This window comes from Archocentrus centrarchus, chromosome 3 (assembly GCF_007364275.1).
Source record: "Archocentrus centrarchus isolate MPI-CPG fArcCen1 chromosome 3, fArcCen1, whole genome shotgun sequence".
Classification (NCBI taxonomy): domain Eukaryota; kingdom Metazoa; phylum Chordata; class Actinopteri; order Cichliformes; family Cichlidae; genus Archocentrus; species Archocentrus centrarchus.
Window position 1 is genome coordinate 30,733,860 of NC_044348.1, and position 20,165 is coordinate 30,754,024.

A 20,165-nucleotide genomic window follows, 5' to 3' on the forward strand; every position below is an offset into this window, starting at 1 on the left:
CGACCGAGGCCACTTGGATATGTGGTCCTAAATCCGATACGTATCCGATCTTTTCAAATACGATCTGTGTCTGTACGGCCAGCTCGCATTCATCCGACCAGCACGTCATTGATACTCGTCAAACGTCACTCTTCTGCGGCCTGCTACGCGGAAGTGGGAAGAAAAACAAACTTACTTCCGCAAACACTGAGGACGCTCGCTACGTGTGATGTTATTGCGTCCTCTACTGCGCATGCGGGACACTTAGGTTCGTTTGTAGTTCATCATGTCTGTGTAGATTCTCAGTTATCCAGGTCATAGTAGTCTCTGGAGCTTGAAAACCAAATTTGGTTGAGAACCAAATTTGGTTCCAAATTTGGTTCTCAACCAAATTTGGTTGAGAACTGAAGAAGCCTTTCGGATGAGAGGTGAAACGTCTTCAAGAAACAAAAAGAAGTCCAGTCGCCTTTTTCAAGCTCCAGAGACTTTGTAGTTCATCACATACACGACCACGCAAAAAAAAAAAAAATCGGAATTGGGTCGCTTCAGGCTGCAGTGTGAACGTAGCCTTAGTTTGCTTTGTCGGAATCATCTGCTAACCTTTTACAGCTGACACTAAAACGTTAATAATACTAAAGTGCAGTGTAACAATTGATGGAAACCTAAATGCTAATGAACACAAGCTGAACTGTTTTCAGTTTTACTCTTTGTTTTATGTTGAAGTGCCTCATTTCTGTCAGTGTGCTAACAGACTTCTACAATGGCTGCACATTCCTGCTCGTACTACAACTAACAACACGACGTTCTGTTACAGCCAGCACTAAAGCGGCTTCACTCAAACCGGTTCATCGTCACCAGGTGCTTTACAGGCTAAGCTACTAGTTGAGAGTTTAAAAAAACTCAACGTATATACCTCGCTCACTCCCGTTCTCCTATAAGCTACTCCCCGCAGGTTCGTCCACAATGTGAATCAAAGCTTCAAAACTAACCGTAGAGCCGGTTTCTGCCGGTCCCGCCGGGATCGAACTGTGACGAGGTCGTAAAGGCGCTTCACGCTGGCTGACAACAGAAAAGTCAGCGGCTCTTCAAAAGGGAAACCCCTCCTCAAACTACAGCCAGTAAATATCAAATTTAAAGGGAATTTACTCATTTATGAGCTCCGATAAACCCCGGGGGCCATAAAATACCAAAATGGTTCCTCCATCATTCTGGTGGGTTTCAGTGTTTCAGACTAAAATGTGTCTTTAATCGTGTGGCAGCACAGCTGTCCTGAGTGTCTTTGACACATTGTCAGTTATGTAGTTTTCTGTCATTTAATAATTATTTACACCAAAATTTACAAACCCGTGAAAGGGTTACAGATTATTATTGTTTGTTTTTAATCTGCTAAGCAGAAGCCTTTCTGAAATGAGTCTGTGGATTCATTTAGGACATTGTGCTGTTGGAGATTATTCTTTTCTGGACCTGCCTTCACGACCTCCTCATGATATTGCGTTTTGGAGGACTGAAGCAGCCAGTTAGTGTGAGTTTGTGTCATTTAAGCTATTTTGTAAACAAAAAAGAAAAAAAAAATAGAAGCTGAAAAAAGTAAGAAAAAAAACTGCAAATGAAAAGGAAAGGCGAGTCCGCTGTCAGTTTGACTGCCCATCACGGTCTGATAAAACGATTGGATCAGTGAGTCTGAGGTGGATTTCGTTATGTGTCAATAATTTGTTAAGAACCACCAGGAGACCTTAGAAAATTAAGAGCAAACACTGATTTAAATGTTAAAAAAAATAAGCTGGACTTAATAACTGCTTTTAGTAACAGAAACCTCACAGTCTTTCCTGGATTTCGCTGTGCTTTCCATTAGTTTCTGTTTCGATCTAAATTGAATATTATTTGTGCCAGAAAGTGTATTTTTAAACTGCCTAATATACTTCGAGTTTTCATGAAATGAAAACGCAGTAGGACCGAAACAGAAAAGCCTTCGCTCGTGCTGCTCTGTCAGGCCATTCATGCCGTGTCTTTCCATCGGTTAGAATGAAGTTTTACCATCTGCCTTCAGTCCTCTGTTGCCTTGTTGAACTGTTTTCTTTCACCTACCTGTACAAACACGTTTGGCACTGACTTAACCTCGACTCGTCTTTACCTGTGCCATATCCAGCAGCCTCTTCGGGCGAGGGTCCAGACAGTGCAACAAATACTTTGTTCAACAGGGCAGTTTGGATGTGAGATGCTTCCTTTAACACTCAGCTGGGAAAAAAAGAAAAAAAAAAAAAAAATCAGGGTGCATGTTGAGGATCTGATTTGAGAACTGATACCTCAGAGCTGAGATGTTGTCATTTCTCCTTCATTGCTCAGTGTTGTGATATGCAGTTTCATGTTTAAAGAGCAAAAATGCTGTTTTTTATTAAGGTGAAAAACACATTTATCATTCATGCAGTCGACATGAAGCGGAGACGCTCCGGTCTTGATGTTCTCATGTAATCAGCCAGAAGGGAAACAAGCAGCGGTTGCCATTTCACTCTGGCAGTAAGCTCATCAATGAATCTCTGTAAAATGAAAGAAAAAAAGAAAAATCAAACCTCAGCAGGATCTTTGTCAGTTTATCAGTTTAAATTGATTTTTTTTTATCTGCTTCTTTTCTATTTCAGGATTTAGTGCCTTTTTGGACAGTAGACTGTTCTGTAATCGCTATGTAGAAAAACTACATGGGCCTTTTGTTACTTTTTCATCTGTTGGATAAACCTTATGTTATATTTAAGGCGTGTTTTTATTGATATTCTATTTACAAAGGAATAAAAACTGATCAGACTCCATCAGTGTGCTGCTGTTTTGTTTTCCTGAGCCAAATTGCCTAGTGGTCACTTGTGGTATTGCAACAACAAAAAAATCCCATGGATCTAAATAATTTCTGTAAAACTGAGTGTAACTGCAGTATCAGAACAGTGTGGCCTTTATGAGCTGAGCTGGCCTCACCCATGGGGAGGACACTAATGTCCTAAAATCTTGTCTCGTTCTTGCACAAGGTGAGCTTTTTAAAAAAATAAATTAAAAAAAAGATAAGGTGCCTTTTTTCTGGTTCAAAGACAGACCTGAAACACTAAATACAGTATGATTTTAACATTTTATATCTGTATAAGTGTTGCAAATCTGTATATCTTAATGTGATCTCCTTTTCCCATCTGAGCTCAGCCCACTGACATGAAATAAGCAACTCAATAAGCTGCTCAGGTCTGCAGTTTTAATGCTTTAATCAACGGCATATCCTACAGCATCAAGAGGTTAATCCATCCTGCTGTATTCCCATTTAATGTGGCTGAGAATTACCAAATTTGGGGAAAAAAAACCCCCAGCAGCTTTGTGAAGTTTTAAAAAAAGCACTTCAAGTATTTTCTACGTGAAGCGTTTTAAAATATGGGAACAAATTCAACTCTTTGGCTCACTGTATGTTGTCTTGTGCAGCTAATTGTTTCTCACATGTACAGCCAAAGGGGAGAGAAACCTACCTTTTAAACGAGTTTTATGAGGAATCTGACTGAATTAAGGTGATTTTAAAGCAAAGAGATTTTGTCTTGACCTTGAGTGGTGTAAACGACCTGAGGAAAGAGGAGGCAGAGCTCTCACAGTCAATCTGCTATAATCTGAACAAATTATACAAACTGCAGACTTTGCAGCGAGACACTCATTTGGTTCATTCTTTGCAATTTCCACATTTTGCAGAGCCATGCCCTGGGCCACACCGGACTCTTTGGTGGCTCAGTTCTGGTCCACAGGCTGCATGTTTGACATCCCTCCTCTAGCAAAGTTTCAGTAGTGTTTTTTCAGTAGACACAGCTGTGTTTGATGATAATAAATACATCTTATTTTATTCCTAAAAAAACACATTTTAAGCATTAAATCTGTTCAGGACAAAAACAACAAATACTCTTAATAATCCGCGTTTTTTTTTTTTTTTTTTATTCTTACCAGATTACCATTCAGATGATTTAAAAAAAAAAAAAAGAAGAAAATAATAAAATGTATTATAATACATGTTTATTCTTTGGATTGCAGCATAGAATTACATAAAACAATTAAATTAATCAAAACCCAAACTTGTGCTCAGATTTTTTCTTTTTTAAGTCTTAATATAAGCATACACCCACACACCCACACACACAGACACACACACACACACACACCCCAAACGAGCACTTGATGGTGCATTCCACACACAAATGACACATCAGGACAAACCCGCCCCAAAGGATCAATAGTAGCAGTGATTGATAATGATTAGTTAGGATGATAGATGGCCTTTATTAATACTGCTGACCAGGCTGAAGCCCAATAAAACAAACATTTGACTATTTAAAATTTTCAGCTGAATGGGTGAAAACACACACGACTGAAGAGGCTGTTTGTTTTTGCAGGAGTAACAATAGGACTAAACTCTCTGACTCAGCAAACACCAAACGCTCAGCTCAGTAAAAATATGGCTGTTGGTACCTCAGAGGAATATTGGTGACAGCAGCCTTTAAAATGCACCAGCAGAAGTTTTATCTGAAGCGAAATGATGCGCATGCAACAAGGCTGCGCTGCATCACCTGATGCCCTCGTATTGCTCGTTTGTGTGGTTTATGCACGCACAGAAGAGGAAGTGGCTGTAGCCACATCAGCAGTGAAAGGCTCTTTAACCCAAAAAAAGGTCTCAGAGAAGAGGGTGGCACATAAGCAAAGGCCGCCAGAGGTAGTTACAAGGTGAAAACTTAACTACCCGGGCCAGAAACATATGCTTCTGTCCAACACAAATCTAAAAATCTATAATTTAGAAGATGCGATTTGATCCCAGGTAGCGGTTAGGCTACTGCAGGGCAGTGGTGAGTTATTTTCTGGCTGTATAGAAAATTCCCTGTTAGAAAGTTAGGCATGGTACCCACAAGGGCGGCAACACATTAGCCTTTTTACTTAAAAAGAGTAAGAAACCTAACAGCTCCTGTGGACCAAAGCATCAAAAATTAACACAGACTGGCTTTCTGTGGTTTTGGAATGACCCACTTTAATAACGCTGAGTTCAGTGCAGAGCAGAGCTGAGATTGTTGCTGCTAAAACTAGTCTGGCTCCAGGCCACATTAAGGCAGGGGGTCGCTCCAAACCAGTGATCCCATAATCAGCACGGAGCTGCAGGCAGTGCGACAGACGATGCAGACGTGGGATTGAATGTGAGCAAAATAAAAGCACTTTAAGTAAGACAACAAAATTTTTAAAAAAAAAAAAAAAGTGAAGAAGAAACCACGTGAGGGACTGAAGATTTGTACAGACGGGGTGCGCTCTGCTCCAAATCACAGGAATAAAACTAAAACTAAATGTGGTTCTGATGGTTGTCAGAGTCACAGAAACAACACTGGTGGCTCTGCTTTCATCTCTACAGCAGCAGAGATGCAGACCACTGACATTAAGCTACAAAATTACTAATGCTAATTTCTTTTAGTTCAGTTCTTTATTAGAATGACTTTTGTGACCTGTAGATCTTGAGCATCGAGCAGCCTTTGGAGCTGCGCTCTCATCTGCTTTATACCCTCGTCACACCTGATTGGACGCTGTGGAGAGTTTAAAGAGGAAGGTGTGCTGGAAAAGAAGAGCGACTACATTTGAGCTCAACTCTGTTGTGGCATATTTTACATGTTAACTTGGGGGTGGGGGTGAGGTGTAGGTAGTGAATAATCTTAAATAATCATACTAAGAAGAAGAAGAAGAAGAAGAAGAACAGGTAACTTGAAAAACACTTCATCTTAAAAAACAGGTTGTATTTTTCTTCTTACATATACAATTGTTCCAGAAATTTAATCTTCAATTCCCTCTGGAGACGTTTGTGCAAATGAATTGAAGCGTTGATATGAAAACAGTGTGTGGAAGATACGTGGTCACATGGTTTCTGAGGCACAACAACATAAAGGAGCATCCAGAAGCCTGAAGTGATCTCAAACCCACAAAGCAGAGCGGAGACCAGGACGGGAAAGTCCGCCGGCCGCATTTTTTCCAGGAGAGCAGTGAGGGCGAAGGTCGGCCGCTCTCTGCTGAAATCCCGGGAAAAGTAGGTAAAACGGCCACAGCGGCGGTCATTCCCATCTTGGCAACAACTCAAAGACAACTGAATCAGAGACAGGTCCACTCAACTCTCACTCTCTCACACACACACACACACACACACACACTTCCTTTATTACCACCCAACTGTTACGAACCACATTATTAAAAACTAACCCAACAAGAGTCCAACCTACAGAGCACTTCACAACCTGCTAACTAATGACATACCAGACAGCCACCAATCACAGGACTCCAGAGGCCTCGACTTTATGGCCAGACAATAAATACACAGATAATAAAATAGACTGTGGAGCCTCATCTTATATTTCCATCATAGTTTCCTACACAGAAATATCCTGACCATCTCTCCTTGAAGGCTCATACGACAAAGTGCCTCATTTGTAGGAATTTTACTGCCTCACAAAAAATATATTGGCCACTGAACCAGAAGCACGAGTTAAAGTTTCTTAATTTGGGAATCAAACACAAACTACTGAGATCCAAAATAGCATACAGTAAGAGACACAAGTAATCAACTGATCCATGTACAGGTAAATTTACAACGCTAATAGCAGCGATTTTCATGAAATCATGTGTGCAACATTTATTTATTCAGATAAAAAGTCTTTATCAGTTTGTGTGCGATGACGATGGCGTGTGCACAAGCATTTATGTATAAATAATAACTTCACGCCTTTTAAGCTAAGAGTGAAAAGCATGATGGACCCATAAAGATAATAGTGTTTGGACATACTGAGCATGTTTATATGCACGCAGTAATCCAGATAATCATTACATCATCAACATCAGGAACCTGGAAACAGTTACAAACAGCGAAAACATGTCTCAGCCTTCAATGAAACATACTCAGGTTCGTCATAATCGTCGGGCGATCTGAACATAACCCAGAACTAAAGCATCCCGAGAACATTTAACTGTTTATATTCCACCTTTAAATCAAACCATCCTGTGCTTATTCCCGCTCTCTGAGACAAACTGAACACTTTCCCCACCTCAGTCTCCTCGTTAACGTCACTCCAGAGCTCTGATGGTCAAAAAGAGCCGACTAAATTAAAGAAGCAAAAGCTGAGGCAGTCACACTTTCAAAACTCCAAACCCTCCAAAAAACACATCTCCCATAATGCAAGTCAGTAGCAGCTTTTGTTAGATCCTCCCCACCGGATTAATGCCACCGTGGCTTTACGTCATAAATTTATGGAAAACTATTATTTTCTCAGATTTATGAAGTTCCTTCTCAGAACTACATGAGATTTACTCGGGTAGTAAACTATTCAAGGTGAACTGAACTGTACAATGACCAGACAATATCTCGAATGGCCCTTTAAAGGGGATCTATTATGCTCATTTCCAGCTCCATATTTTTATTCCTGGGCAGCTTTCCACACATTACTGGGTGACAGTATAGTTTGCTTTGTATCACTTCTCTCTTTTTAGGCCAGTTTTCCTGATTGGCTGCCTCTCATAAACAGTGGTTGGATGGGACTCCTGAGACAAGCATATTATTATTATTATTATTATTATTACTACTACACCCTCAGCCTCCTGGCAGTAGAATTTTTAGGAGGCACAAATCCCAGGATACAAAATTTCAGGTCTCAGCAGATCTTAATGGGGTGCACATGAAATGCTAAAACATAATAAACCACTATGAATAGTCACTTTCTGTGATTGGCATTATTATTATGCATCTATGGAATGAATTTGAAAATCCTCAGTCACATCGTTATCAATTTACATGATCAATATCCGCCTTGAGGCGACTGTTCTGATTTGGTGCTATATAAATAAAATTGAATTACCGTGTTCAGAATGTTGAAAGTTGGCTGCAGCCTTTTTTTTAGGCTGAGAGGTTAAAAACAATCTAAAACGGTGTTCAGAGCCATCTGAAGCCTCGGATTTTGGCTCATAGGGATTACAAACAAGTTTGATATGATCATCCATAAACGTAACAGTACATACATATACAGAAACTAAGGAAAAGCATAATAGGTCTCCTTTAACTTATAGAATAGTACTACAAGCACCATCTTCATTCCTTTGAATGTAACTGTATAAAAACTCAAAGTAACCAACGATGGTCTGGTGCACTGAAAAGGATTTTCCATAAATGAAATCACAAGATCATAATTCAGTGTAAAATGTTACCATCTCTCTGGAATGTTTCATAAAACCTAATTAAAACAAACAAACAAAAAAAAGTCTACCACATCATCTTGAACTTTCTGCTGCAGAGCCGTCAGGACCGCCTCTGGGTTTAATACTTTCCCAAAATGTACGTGTAGCTCCCTCTCCCAGATGAGTCAGTATTTTAGAAACAAAGACTAAAACCGTGTTTTTAAAACCATCAAATGCATAGAAGCAAATTCAACCTCTTTTCAAGCTTAAGTCACTTTCTTTTCCTCAGCACATACTCCTGTCCATTTCCACCCAACAGCGCCTCCTGGTGCCCAAATACCATCAGTCATTTACAGGGGATGACTTGGGAATTTGCTGACAAGGACACAAAAACGACAAAAAAAAAAACAAATAAAAAAAAAAACAAAACGATATCTTCTCGTTACCTCATCTGGTCGCTGCACCATAACCACAGAACACGTTATGTTCACGTACAGAAGCTTCTTATCCAACATCTCCAGTGCAAAATCGACTTTTAAAGCCTCCCAGTTTCATAGTGGCTTTGTCCGACAAGGACACGACTATTCCTGTTCTACACAGCTAATCTTTAACACCAGCATGACAACATTAACTTAAACACACGCACGCACACACACACACGCGCGCGCACACACAGTGCTTTTCCCTCTGCAGTCCCTGAGATCACCTCACATTTAGCACAAGGCATTCTCTTCAACACAAACACAGCTACAAGGACTTAAATATACAGACAAATGCAAACAAAGCCATGGTGAAGGCACATTCTGGGAGGATCAATCTTCAAAAGAAAAGAAAGAGTCCAAGAAGGACTGAGTCAAAGTGTCAGTCTGCAAACTGGACCTGGACAGTTCAGGAGGGTGGATGAATTCTGTGACTCAGAGTCTCAGGACTACCAAGTAGAGGCCTCGTATGCAGGGATGCAAACACACCATGTGTGAGGTAAATAAATAAAATGTCAAAGAAATACTGAAAGACACTCCAATCGTCCCCAGTTAATTGTCAGCATTTAAAAAAAAAAACTGTAAGTCCAAACAGGATCCTTTTATAGTAGCTAAAAAAATATCAAACTACTACTAAAAAAAAAAAAAGACGGGCAAATAAAATCACCTTGTCCTCTGACAGTGTTTCTTTCCACTTTAAAATGCCCCACTCCCACCCAAATTATTCCAATGTGACCCTAAAAAAAGTCACGTTTGCATCCCTGTATATCAGCTAAGAAAGCTTCATCCAGCCTGCAGCGTTCAGTCCTCACTCCGGGTCCAAACAGTTCTGCTTCCATTCACTCTCAGCAGTCTTCCCATTGACTGCTACTTAAATAGCATCATCTTCTCACATGATAACAGTCCTTCCATGAACTTCTACATATTCTGCATAGTCTTTCATTATCTTACTTGCATTCTTTTTGAAAAGGTCTCTTTACTGTTTTTATTCTATTTCCATCCATATTCTGTGAATGGATGCAGTGAGTGTAGTTTCTAACTGTAGGTTAGGCAGTAGGTCAGTTGTGATGTGTGAGCCTGTTGCATAGCTCAGAGAAGGACGGCAACTGTGGGCTCCTAGTTTTCCTGTCTCAGCTGCTCCAGGATTTGCGATTCTCCCCCCGGCGTGAAACAATGGCTTCTCCTCGCAGGACGGGGACGTGGGCAGAAGAGGAAAACTCTCCCGTCTGCTGACGGGTGCGTTCGCGCGAGGACAGCCGGTCTGGGCGGACCAGCACCCCGTAACCCGGCTTACAGTGGAAATACCGCTGACCACCGACTGAGCCGTCGTTCTTACCTGTAGGGAGAAAACGCAAGGTCATCTCCACCAATCAGAAGACATTTAGCATTGTGATGGAGTCTACTGATCCTTTTAATTGGATACGTACCTACAGGAGTGTCCAGCTCCACCCCAACCCAAACTCCTTCAGCAAACTGCGTCAACCCCGATGTAGCGCACTGTCCCAGCCTTATTGTTTCCTACTGTAACATATACTCCTTCTGTCAGCCAATCAGGCAGCAGGTCGTCACGACTGCGCTCTTCATCATCCACAAAGATCTCCAGCCTCTCAAAGCCTTCACCTCCTCCTGAGTTTATCAGTTTCTGTTCAGAGGAAATGTCCAATGGGACGTTATTGTGATTGGCTGAGCTGTGGGAAGAAGGCGGAGCGACGACGGCCATCTTGGCACCAAACTGAGAAGGAGAGGTCACAATATCGTTCCTGTCAGCGCCCTGCTGCCGGGGGTTCGTGGGTAACGAGGGTCTCAGTAGCCAGGAGGGAGGAGGACGAGGAGGAGGGTTGGAGAACATCAGACAGGGTAGCTGTAGAAACACTAGTGGAGAAGTAGCCGCTTGATGACTGGCTGAGGGGGCTGAGGGGGGGGGGTGTCATGCGGGTCATGCACAGGAAGAGGAGGGACTTCTGGGAGCTCTGCCCGCCTGTCTTTGGCTGCGGGCCGTAGAATAGCAGTCTACAGGAAACCGAGGGTGGGGCAGACGAGAGCATGCAGACAAGGGAAAACAAAACAGTAATCAACAAGAGTAATCAGCCTTCTAAATAAAACTTCACAGGAAGGAGTCTAACCTCTATAAAGCCCACAATGCTGTTTGGATTGCTACTTGTGTGCTGGTGGGTCTGAATTACTCTGCCATCACGAGTGGAAGTGATCTGTCACGGTGGACTTGGAACTGATAAATCTTGAACATTTACTTTTATAGAAATGCAGGAAGGAGGCCTCACAACCAGTGAATCTACACACGTGTTGAATGGAATATAAAAAACAGTGTAAACTGGCTGAATATTCACTTTTGTGGTCTGTGTGATTGTTATGTTTCTTCAAATGTACACATCAGACTACAGCATGTTACTGTATACAGTGTGAGCTGCACTGCAGATTCAATGCAGTGCTATGAATCAAGCACAGTGCAACTGCCCTGATGAGTGAATCATTCAAAAGGTCTTAAACTGCACATAAAACACAATTAAAAATGACCAGATTTAAAACTAATGTGGAATTTGGATCTACTGCGGATGCCATCTCACAGAGGCTGTTTTTTCAGCTTCCCCTTTACTTTCCAAAGATAAATGAACATGGATGTGCACATTAACTTGGTACAGATTTTACACCAGACACACTTCCTGACATGGAGAAAAAAAAAAACACTCCTGATTAAAGTTACAAATAAACCAAACAGAGTTCGGGGGGAGAGGACGGGGTTTAATCTCACCGTCTCAGTCTTGACTTTGTTGTCGTCCCCTCCTGGTGAGGCCACAATACGAGGCACGTGCTGCTGAGTAACACACAAGGACACAACATAGAAATAAGAGCTCTGTTTACTGGAAAGTCTGGCAGCACTGAATCAATGCTATGTATTTAACATCATATCATGCTGTTTATGCTTCCACTGAAAACACGGGTTACGTAACATTGCTGGCTTTGATTAAACCGACTGCCGAACAAAGGTCACTTTTCCAGTTATGCCACCGACATTTAAGCCATTCAAACCCCCGCAACACCGAGGCAAAGAGCTCCAGTACTCACTCAGTATTACACACTGTGTGTGAAATTAGACAGTCCATCAAATGATACACAATGCATGAGGTTTTAGCTTTTCTTAACCTTCAAAAAACCAAGTGGGGTCATTTATAACTCAGTTGTATATTTCTATGAAATTGTGATATTTCTAAATGTCAATCTAGAGTAGACTGGAGAGGAGAGACTGTCAATCTACTTCTCCTTCAACTTAATTACAGACAATTATGATTATTATTTTTGGAATTTTAAACAGAAGGGGGCCCCAGGGACAGGGGAAAAGGAGAGAGAGAGAGAGAGAGAGATAAGAGAGACAGACAAGAGGAGAGAGAGAGACAAGAGAGGAACAGATAGACAGAGAGACCAGAGAGACAGACAGGGAGAGCGACAGAGAGAGCGAGAGAGAGCGAGAGACAGACAGAGCGAGAGACAGACAGAGAGAGACAGAAGAGGAGAGAGACAGAGGAGACAACAGGAGAGAGAGACAGAGAGAGACAGACAAGAGAGACAGACAGAGAGAGAGAGACAGAGAGAGAGAGAGACAGAAGAGAGCGAGACAGAGAGAGAGAGAGACAGAGAGAGAGAAGAGACAGAGAGAGACAGACAGAAGAGAGACAGAGAGAGAGAGAGAGGGAGAGGGACAGACAACAGAAGAGCGAGAGAGACAGAGAGAGACAGACAGACAGAGAGAGAGAAAGAGAGACAGAGAGAGACAGACAGAGACAGACAGAGAGAGAGAGAGAGACATAGAGAGACAGACAGAGACAGACAGAGATAACAGAGAGAGACAGACAGAGACACAGAGACAGAAGAGAGAACAGAGAGAGACAGACAGAGAGAGACAGACCGAGACAGACAGAGAGAGACAGAGAGAGACAGACAGAGAGAGAGAGACAGAGAGAGCTACAAGAGAGAGAGACAGAGAGAGACAGAGATATCACAGAAGAGACAGAGAGAGAAGAGAGGAACAAGAGACAGAGAGAGACAGAGAGACACAGAGAGAGACAGAGAGACACAGAGAGACAGAGAGACACAGAGGACACAGAAGAGACAGAGAGAGACAGAGAAGACAGAGAGACACAGAGAGAGACAGAGAGACAAAGCGACAGAGAGAGAACCAGAGAGAGAGAGAGAGACACAGAGAGAGAGGAGGACACGAGAGAGAGACACAGAAGATAGAAGCAGACGAGAGAGACACAGAGAGAGAGACCAGAGAGAGAGAGAGACAACAGAGGAGAGAAACAGAGAGAGAGACACAGAGAGAGAGGAGAGACACAGAGAGAAGACACAGAGAGAGACAACACAGAGAGAGAGAGAACAAGAGAGAGAGAGGACACAGAGAGAGAGAGAGACACAGAGAGAGTAGGAGGAACACAGAGAGGAGAGACAGAGAGACAGAGAGAGAGAGAGACAGAGAGACAGAGAGAGAGACAGAGAACAGAGAGAGAGACAGGGAACAGAGAGAGAGACAGGAGAGAAATAGCGAGACAGAGAGACACAGAGAGAGAAGAGAGACAGACGAGAGCGACAGAGAGACAGAGATGCGACGACAGAGACAGAGAGACAGACAGAGAGAGACAGAGAGACAGAGAGACAGACAGAGAGACAGAGAGAGACGAGGAGACAGGAGAGACAGAGAGACAGAGAGAGACAGAGACAGACAGAGAGAGACAACAGAGAAGACAGAGACAAGGAGAGACAGAGACAGAGAGAGACAGAGACAGAGAGAGACAGAGACAGGAAAGAGACAGATGAGACACAGAGAGAGAGAGACAGAGAGAACACAGAGAGAGAGAGAAGAGAGAACACAGAGAGATGGAGATTACATAGAGACAATACAGAAGACACAGAGATGATTGAGATATATAGACAGTATATACATACATAGAGACACATAGATATCTAGTATAGGACAGTATGATCATACCATATAGGACACATATATGATCATATTATAGTACATATAATACATACCTATATACATACATATATAACATACTATATACATATATACATATATATAGGGCTGCAACGATCATCGATTAACTCGATTAAATCGATTCTAAAAATTTATCGACACAAATTTACTGTGTCGATGCTTCGTTAAACTCGGTGTAAGCGGCGCTCCCACTAGATTAAGCAGCACTAGTGCTGACGTTTTTTTGTGGGTTTATTGGGCTGGCAAACCAACATAGAACTGCATACGCCACCTACTGGACTGGAGTGTGAATCACTCAGTATACACAAGCACACATTCTAAAAAAGCTCTCCGTCGCTGCGATGGATTTCATTTAACACAGCGTGGATCATCTAGAGTTGCCACCTGTCGCGTAAAATACAGAACCCCGTATGTTACGGGACTCCGTGGAATACGGCTCCGTAACATGCGGGGTTCCGTACTTTACGGGGCGGGTGGCAACTGTCGCTGACATGCATTTCCACGCCTCCACTGCTCTCTGTGTGTCTGTGTGTGTTGTGCTCGCTGAGAATTTCAGCTGCTATTTTTGTCTTTACTTCAGCTGTAGCTACCAGAACTAGTTTGCTAGCGAGCGCAGGCCATTAGCACTAGCGATGGTTCGGTACCGGAAGGCCGCCCCCCAGGACTGAGGGGCTCCTTCAAAATATTTTTTATACTTTAATCCCTTATTAGTGACCTAAATATAGACCTGCAGTAGAAACGTATTTTCGAGAATGCTTGTGAATACAAAGCATTACACCATTACTCACACATGCGCCATGGCTCCCGCAGCCACTAGTTTTTGAAAACACTCATAGCAGGCAGCGGTTTTAACTGCGCAAGCGCAAAGAGGCGAAGCTGTGACGGTGAGCTCAAGTAGTGAAAAAAGGAAAAGTTTTTCCAGCGTCCAAAACAGCAGCTTTTTCTTTTAGTAACCACCATTAAATCTGTGAAACAGCTGGAGGGTCCTTCATCAAGCACCTGATCAGCAAGTGTTAAGGTGAAGAAAGAAGAACTTTGTAGCTGCTCCATTCACGCTGGTTCACATGGCGAGAAACGGCAGGACGGAAGTAAAAAGAGGAAAAACTGGTAAAAAAAAAAGGAGGGAGGAGCCGATGAGCGATTAAGCGCGGGAAGAAGCGAGAGAAGGACCGAGGACGAAAAGAAGGGGGGAGGAGCCCGAAGAGAGAGACAGAGAGACAGAGACACAAGAGAGAAGAAGACACAGAGAGACACAGAGAGACAAGAGACACAGGAGAGACACAGAGAGACGAGACACAGGAGACAGAGAGACACAGAAGAGACAGAGAGACACAGAGAACAGACAGACACAGAGAGACAGACAGACACAGAGAGACAGACAGACACAGAGAGACATAATACCACATACACACATACATACATACAGACATACATACATACATACATACATACCTACATACATACATACATATATATATATATATATATATACACACACACACATACATACATACATACATACACATATATATATATATATATATATATATATATATATATTATATATATATATATATATATGTTTCTGGAAGAGCATACGTAGACTGCCATGACAGACTGCTACTTCCACTGTACAGTTTTATACTTCCGGTTGCCCAAAGTTAGAGCCAGAGTTAATGACTAATCACTACATGATTTCCCTAATCGCTGATACAGAAACAGCTGACTGTCTCCTCCACTCCACTTTCCCTTAGCATGACCCATGCTAAGCGCTTAGCTTGGCTGATGCGCTGGCTCAGCTCTACAGCTGCTTTAAGGAAAACAACGTTGCCTTGTTTGTTCAGCATTACTTTATTGATTTTATTGCTTTGAAGGTAATCTGGTGCTCTTATAATTACATGATTCCCCGCCATCAACACCTTCGGAAAAAAACAAGGTAACTGATAATGTCGATGTAGCTAAGGGCCATAATTTCATGTCATTTACACAAGTGACGGGTGAGGCACTGTTACCTCGCTGCTTTTTAAAACATCATTGCAATGTATCCACCTCCGATGTGGTACCATTTATGCCAGGTAAAAGAAACTGCAGTGTCAAAATGTTTAAATGGACGGCAAGTGTGTAAGCCCGCAACCTTAAACAACAGCACAAACGGAAGTAAACTACCGGCTTCCGCTATGAATTATGGTGCGAAGTCAGGAATACTGTAGATATGGTAAATTGTTGTCATAAATGTTATGCAACCATCTGCCACCAGATGGCGCTGGAGCTCTGACAATGTTTTAGAAAAACACCATAACTCTGTTAATCTAGGCCTGAAATTTTGGTTAGGCCTATAATTGTTCATTATTTTGAAGGTGAAAGAACGAGCTCGTCGATACAAACGGTGGAAATGAGCTTTCCTCAAAGGGTGGCTGGGCTCTCCCTTAGAGATAGGGTGAGGAGTGCAGCTATCTGAGAGGGATTCAGAGTAGAGTCGCAACTTCTCCACATCCAAAGGAGCCAGGTGAGGTGGTTTGGGCATCCTCCTTGGTGAGGTGTTCCAGGCATTTCCTACCAGGAGGAGGCCCCGGGGCAGACCGAGGACACACTGGAAAGATTATATCTCTTGGCTGGCCTGGGAAGCCCTCAGTGTTCCCCGGTATGTGCTGGAGGAGGAAGTGGCTGGGGAGAGGGAAGTCTGTACTTCCAGAATTTGGTCCAGAAGTTAATATCCAGCATGCTAACCTCTGGACATACAGGTACAGCATTACATGTCTCAGGTGAAGGGCACCACAGTGTTACTTGCTGCTACTTGAGGATACATGTTGAAGTGTCCTGGGCAAGATACCGAACCCCAAATTACTCCTGATGCATCCGCTGAAGTGTGTGTGAGGATAGTGGGTATAAAAGTGCATAAAAGGTATCGATTAAAACCTGTAGGATTGTGTGTGAATTGGTTAATGTGCAGGCAAAAGGCACTTTCAGTGCACAGCAAGTAGAAAAACATTTACCATTTATATCCTGATAAACCTCGTCTACATTTTGGGGATACATTTTTGTAAGTAATTAATGAATTTATCACTTTTGTGCCATGTGTGTAATTGTGTGCAACTCTCCCACTTTGGAAATGCTTATGGATGGACTATGGTGCTATCTGATACTGCTGATATGTAATAAACTCAATACATGACTTCTAGGAAATTGCACCGCGCTGTAATATTCCATCTGCTGACCTGCTGGTTGTGTGGTGAAGGTCTCAGCTCCTTCTTGTCATCTCGCACTGGAAACAGAGACTTGAGCAGTTTGGGCATCTGAGGAACCAGCGCCTTAACTGAAAGATAAGAGGCAGCAAGTCCTGAACGACCTGGGGGGGGGGGTTGAGGAGAAGAAAGGCGAGGCGAGAAGGGAGGAGGCAGAAGATAGGGAAGGAAGCGAGGAAACAAGAGGAGGTCCGGGAGGCAGAGGAGGTGTGAAAGATTAAGATCGGAAGTTGAAAGCGAGTCCAGAAAATGGCAAAAATCCCAACACAGTGATAAACTAACAGAGGGAGCTGGCTAAAAAAGAGACAAACACAAAGATGACTTTAGCTGTTAAGATATGATTTTATAACTCTAAATTACTGGACTGTGAAAGAGAAATTATTAAAACATCATTAATTCCGTTTATTTTCAAAACAGAATTAAACTGAAGGATATCACAGTGACATGAATTCAGATCGACATTAACATGAAATCAATACAAATTAGCCAACTGACAGACAATATTCAGATTGATCACAGCAGACATAAAAAAAAAAAAAGCTCTGGTCAAGGAGATAAGGAAAGAATGGAAGTGTGCACAAAGAGAGGAGGTAGATGGATGGATAGCATACTGGAAATATAAGGCCCAACATTTATTAATGTAAACAATGAAACATCAGATGGTGTGGTTAAATGCCTAATGTTCTGGGAACAAAAGAGGACAAACTGGAAGAGGAGCTCTGAGCAGCAGAAGTGGATGAATCCAGGCAGGAAAAGCAGAGAGCAGAAAAGGATGGCCAGGAGAGTCAGACAGAGGAGTAATGAGCAAAGCCAAAGAGCGTTTATGGGACAGAGAGGGGAGGGAAAGGGAGGAAAGGTGGTTTACCTTGCTCTGGTTCCTGGTTCTGGGGAGGACCTGAGGCGAAGGGAGTAGGTGATGAAGAAGGTGAGGTGGAGTAGGTAGAAGGGGAGGAGGCCGGGCGGGTAGGGTGCGGGGAAACTGAGAGGGCATGAAGATATCCTGCTGACTCTCCCATCGGACCTGAGGAAGCAGACAGAGGAGGATTAGATAATCTTGGATTTAAATGAACAAAACATCTGAGTCCTGCAGCATCGGCAAGTAAAAGCGTACAAGTTACTGCTCCGAGCACAAAGTATACATTTCTACTTTCAATGTACTACCTGTACTGATGCACATTATTTCTAATTATTATACATTGTAATATTTTAAAAAGAACAATAAAACAGAAAGAAAGGACAAGAAAACACTCCTTTTTCAATATACATCCTAATCCATATCTAAACAAATGTTTTGTTTTTTTTAATGCGAATATAGGCACAAAACATCCAAGTCTTTTTGTCTATTCAAAACAGTGAAAAAGGTTAAAAAGGGCCCCTAAACTGTCTTTCAACATCTTATCCTTTCTTGTCTAAGCTTCATGATCCAGTGTCCTAATGTGTGGGGTGCTGTGATTATTCTGACTAGTATTAAGTAGGTATATTCACCCACTCATTTTCTTAATTAGGTTAAGTAAATTACACGAATAATTACATGAATACACAAATTACATGTAATTCTCAGGTCTGTATAATAACTGAATGCAAATACAAAGATCTAAAACACACGAGTAGAGCTTGAGCTGTTACTGGCATGCCATCTTGCAATAACAGCACAGCCTTTCGACACTGAACAAAAACAAGTGAAGCTCTGAACCTTTTGCACAGACCTGCACTCCAGCAGTTAAGCCCAGTGCTGAGCAGTATGTATTACCTTGTCATCCAGCAGGCAGGTTGTGGACAGGTCTTGTCTACTTCCAGACAGCTGATGGAAGGAACAAGCAGAGAAATAATAATAATAAAAAAAGTCACATCATATTGCAACATAACATCACCTGTGATATGATGGACTCTCACTGTATTTCATGCTTTACCCTGTTAACAGAAGGAGAGCTTATGCTCCGTCTGTTACTCCTCCCTCTGCTGGTCAACTGCTCCTTCACTGCCACTTCCTAAAACACACAAAGAGCATTTTAGTCACATTAGGAAACAGAAGATCAAAGAAGCGTTTATTATATATATATAAAAAAAAAAAAGTGACTGTGTGCCTGTCTATCCAGGCAGTGGATCTAACTTTGAGCTATAGCTCTACTGTTTTCTCCACCTACCTGTCTGAGTCTATCCAGAGTCAGGATGTTCTCCAGACTCAGGACACTGCGGAGGTATTTCTCGATGGCAGCCTCGTCATCGCCTGACTGGCTGTTGTGTGCGCTTGCGGCGAGTCGGGCCAGCATCTCCCTGTCCTCTGAACCGGGAGCATCCTAACGAGACAAATCATCATAACAATTAAAGACTTGAGCTTAATAATCTACTTAAAACAATGGTCGTTTCCCTTTGGCCTTACCCCAGGGATGTTGGAGACCACCTCGAAGGTGACCCCACAGCCAGGTATGGTGCTGCGGGTTGACATCCTTCTAAGAAAGTTGTGGGCAAATCCCTGGCGGCCTGGGTTAACGTTGACGCAGATCCTTTTTCTCAGCACCAGCTGCATGTCGGCAGGGTGACTGAGCTGAACCACCACTCGTATGGTCAGATAGACACGCTGCTCAGGCCACGCTCCCCCTCGACTGAGCTGAGGACACTCGTGGACAGTAGAGTCCCACGATGCCTCTGCTTTAACCTGTGGAGTCAGCAAACACAGTTACTACCAGGCTCACCAATGAAAAGGCCTCCTTCATGACAATCACTGGTTGATCCTCACTTCTCCATCGTAGTGTTTGACAATCTGCAGGTCAAAAAAGTAATCCTCATCCTCTCCATTCAAGATAGCATCCCAACCTCCAGCCTCTGGAACTTCAAACTGGTCTTGAGAGCTGAGGTCATCAGCTGGGGAAACAAAGATACTTCCAATTAACTTGTGCATAAGGAAAAAAAAAAAAACGAGTAGAGATTATCTACTATTTAGCAAAGAATTGCCGTACGTTTGAGATTCAAGAAGAGGACAGGGATGTGAGTCTCCATGCCTGGCAGAGGAACCCTGTAACAAACACAGCTTGTTATCAGTTTATTTGTTCACGCTTGTTTTAACGTCTGTGTCTCCAGGTGTTATTGTGGACCCATTATACTAATTTAGAGCTGCATATTTTTATTCTTATACTGCATTCCTTGTAATCCATTTTTATCTTATACTTGGCCTAGGTGCAGTCCCTCCATTCAAACAAGCTGCTTTATCTCCCTTCAAGCTAAATTACTATAGACTACAAACAGAAGGTCTGAACAGCAGGTGGG

General features: G+C 42.5%; 1 protein-coding gene across 1 annotated transcript in view; it reads right to left on the minus strand.

The window, feature by feature from the left end:
- Positions 1 to 4,058: 4,058 nt before the first annotated feature.
- The window catches only part of kif13ba (kinesin family member 13Ba), a 50,533-nt gene continuing 34,426 nt past the window's right edge, over positions 4,059 to 20,165 (minus strand). The window contains 15 exon segments of the mRNA XM_030720752.1: positions 4,059 to 9,984; positions 10,076 to 10,127; positions 10,129 to 10,446; positions 10,448 to 10,570; positions 10,572 to 10,658; positions 11,416 to 11,478; positions 16,875 to 17,005; positions 17,767 to 17,862; positions 17,865 to 17,922; positions 18,652 to 18,702; positions 18,812 to 18,889; positions 19,046 to 19,198; positions 19,282 to 19,557; positions 19,639 to 19,763; positions 19,859 to 19,914. Of these exon segments, the coding sequence (XP_030576612.1) occupies positions 9,779 to 9,984; positions 10,076 to 10,127; positions 10,129 to 10,446; positions 10,448 to 10,570; positions 10,572 to 10,658; positions 11,416 to 11,478; positions 16,875 to 17,005; positions 17,767 to 17,862; positions 17,865 to 17,922; positions 18,652 to 18,702; positions 18,812 to 18,889; positions 19,046 to 19,198; positions 19,282 to 19,557; positions 19,639 to 19,763; positions 19,859 to 19,914 (1,873 nt within the window). The 3' untranslated portion in view covers positions 4,059 to 9,778.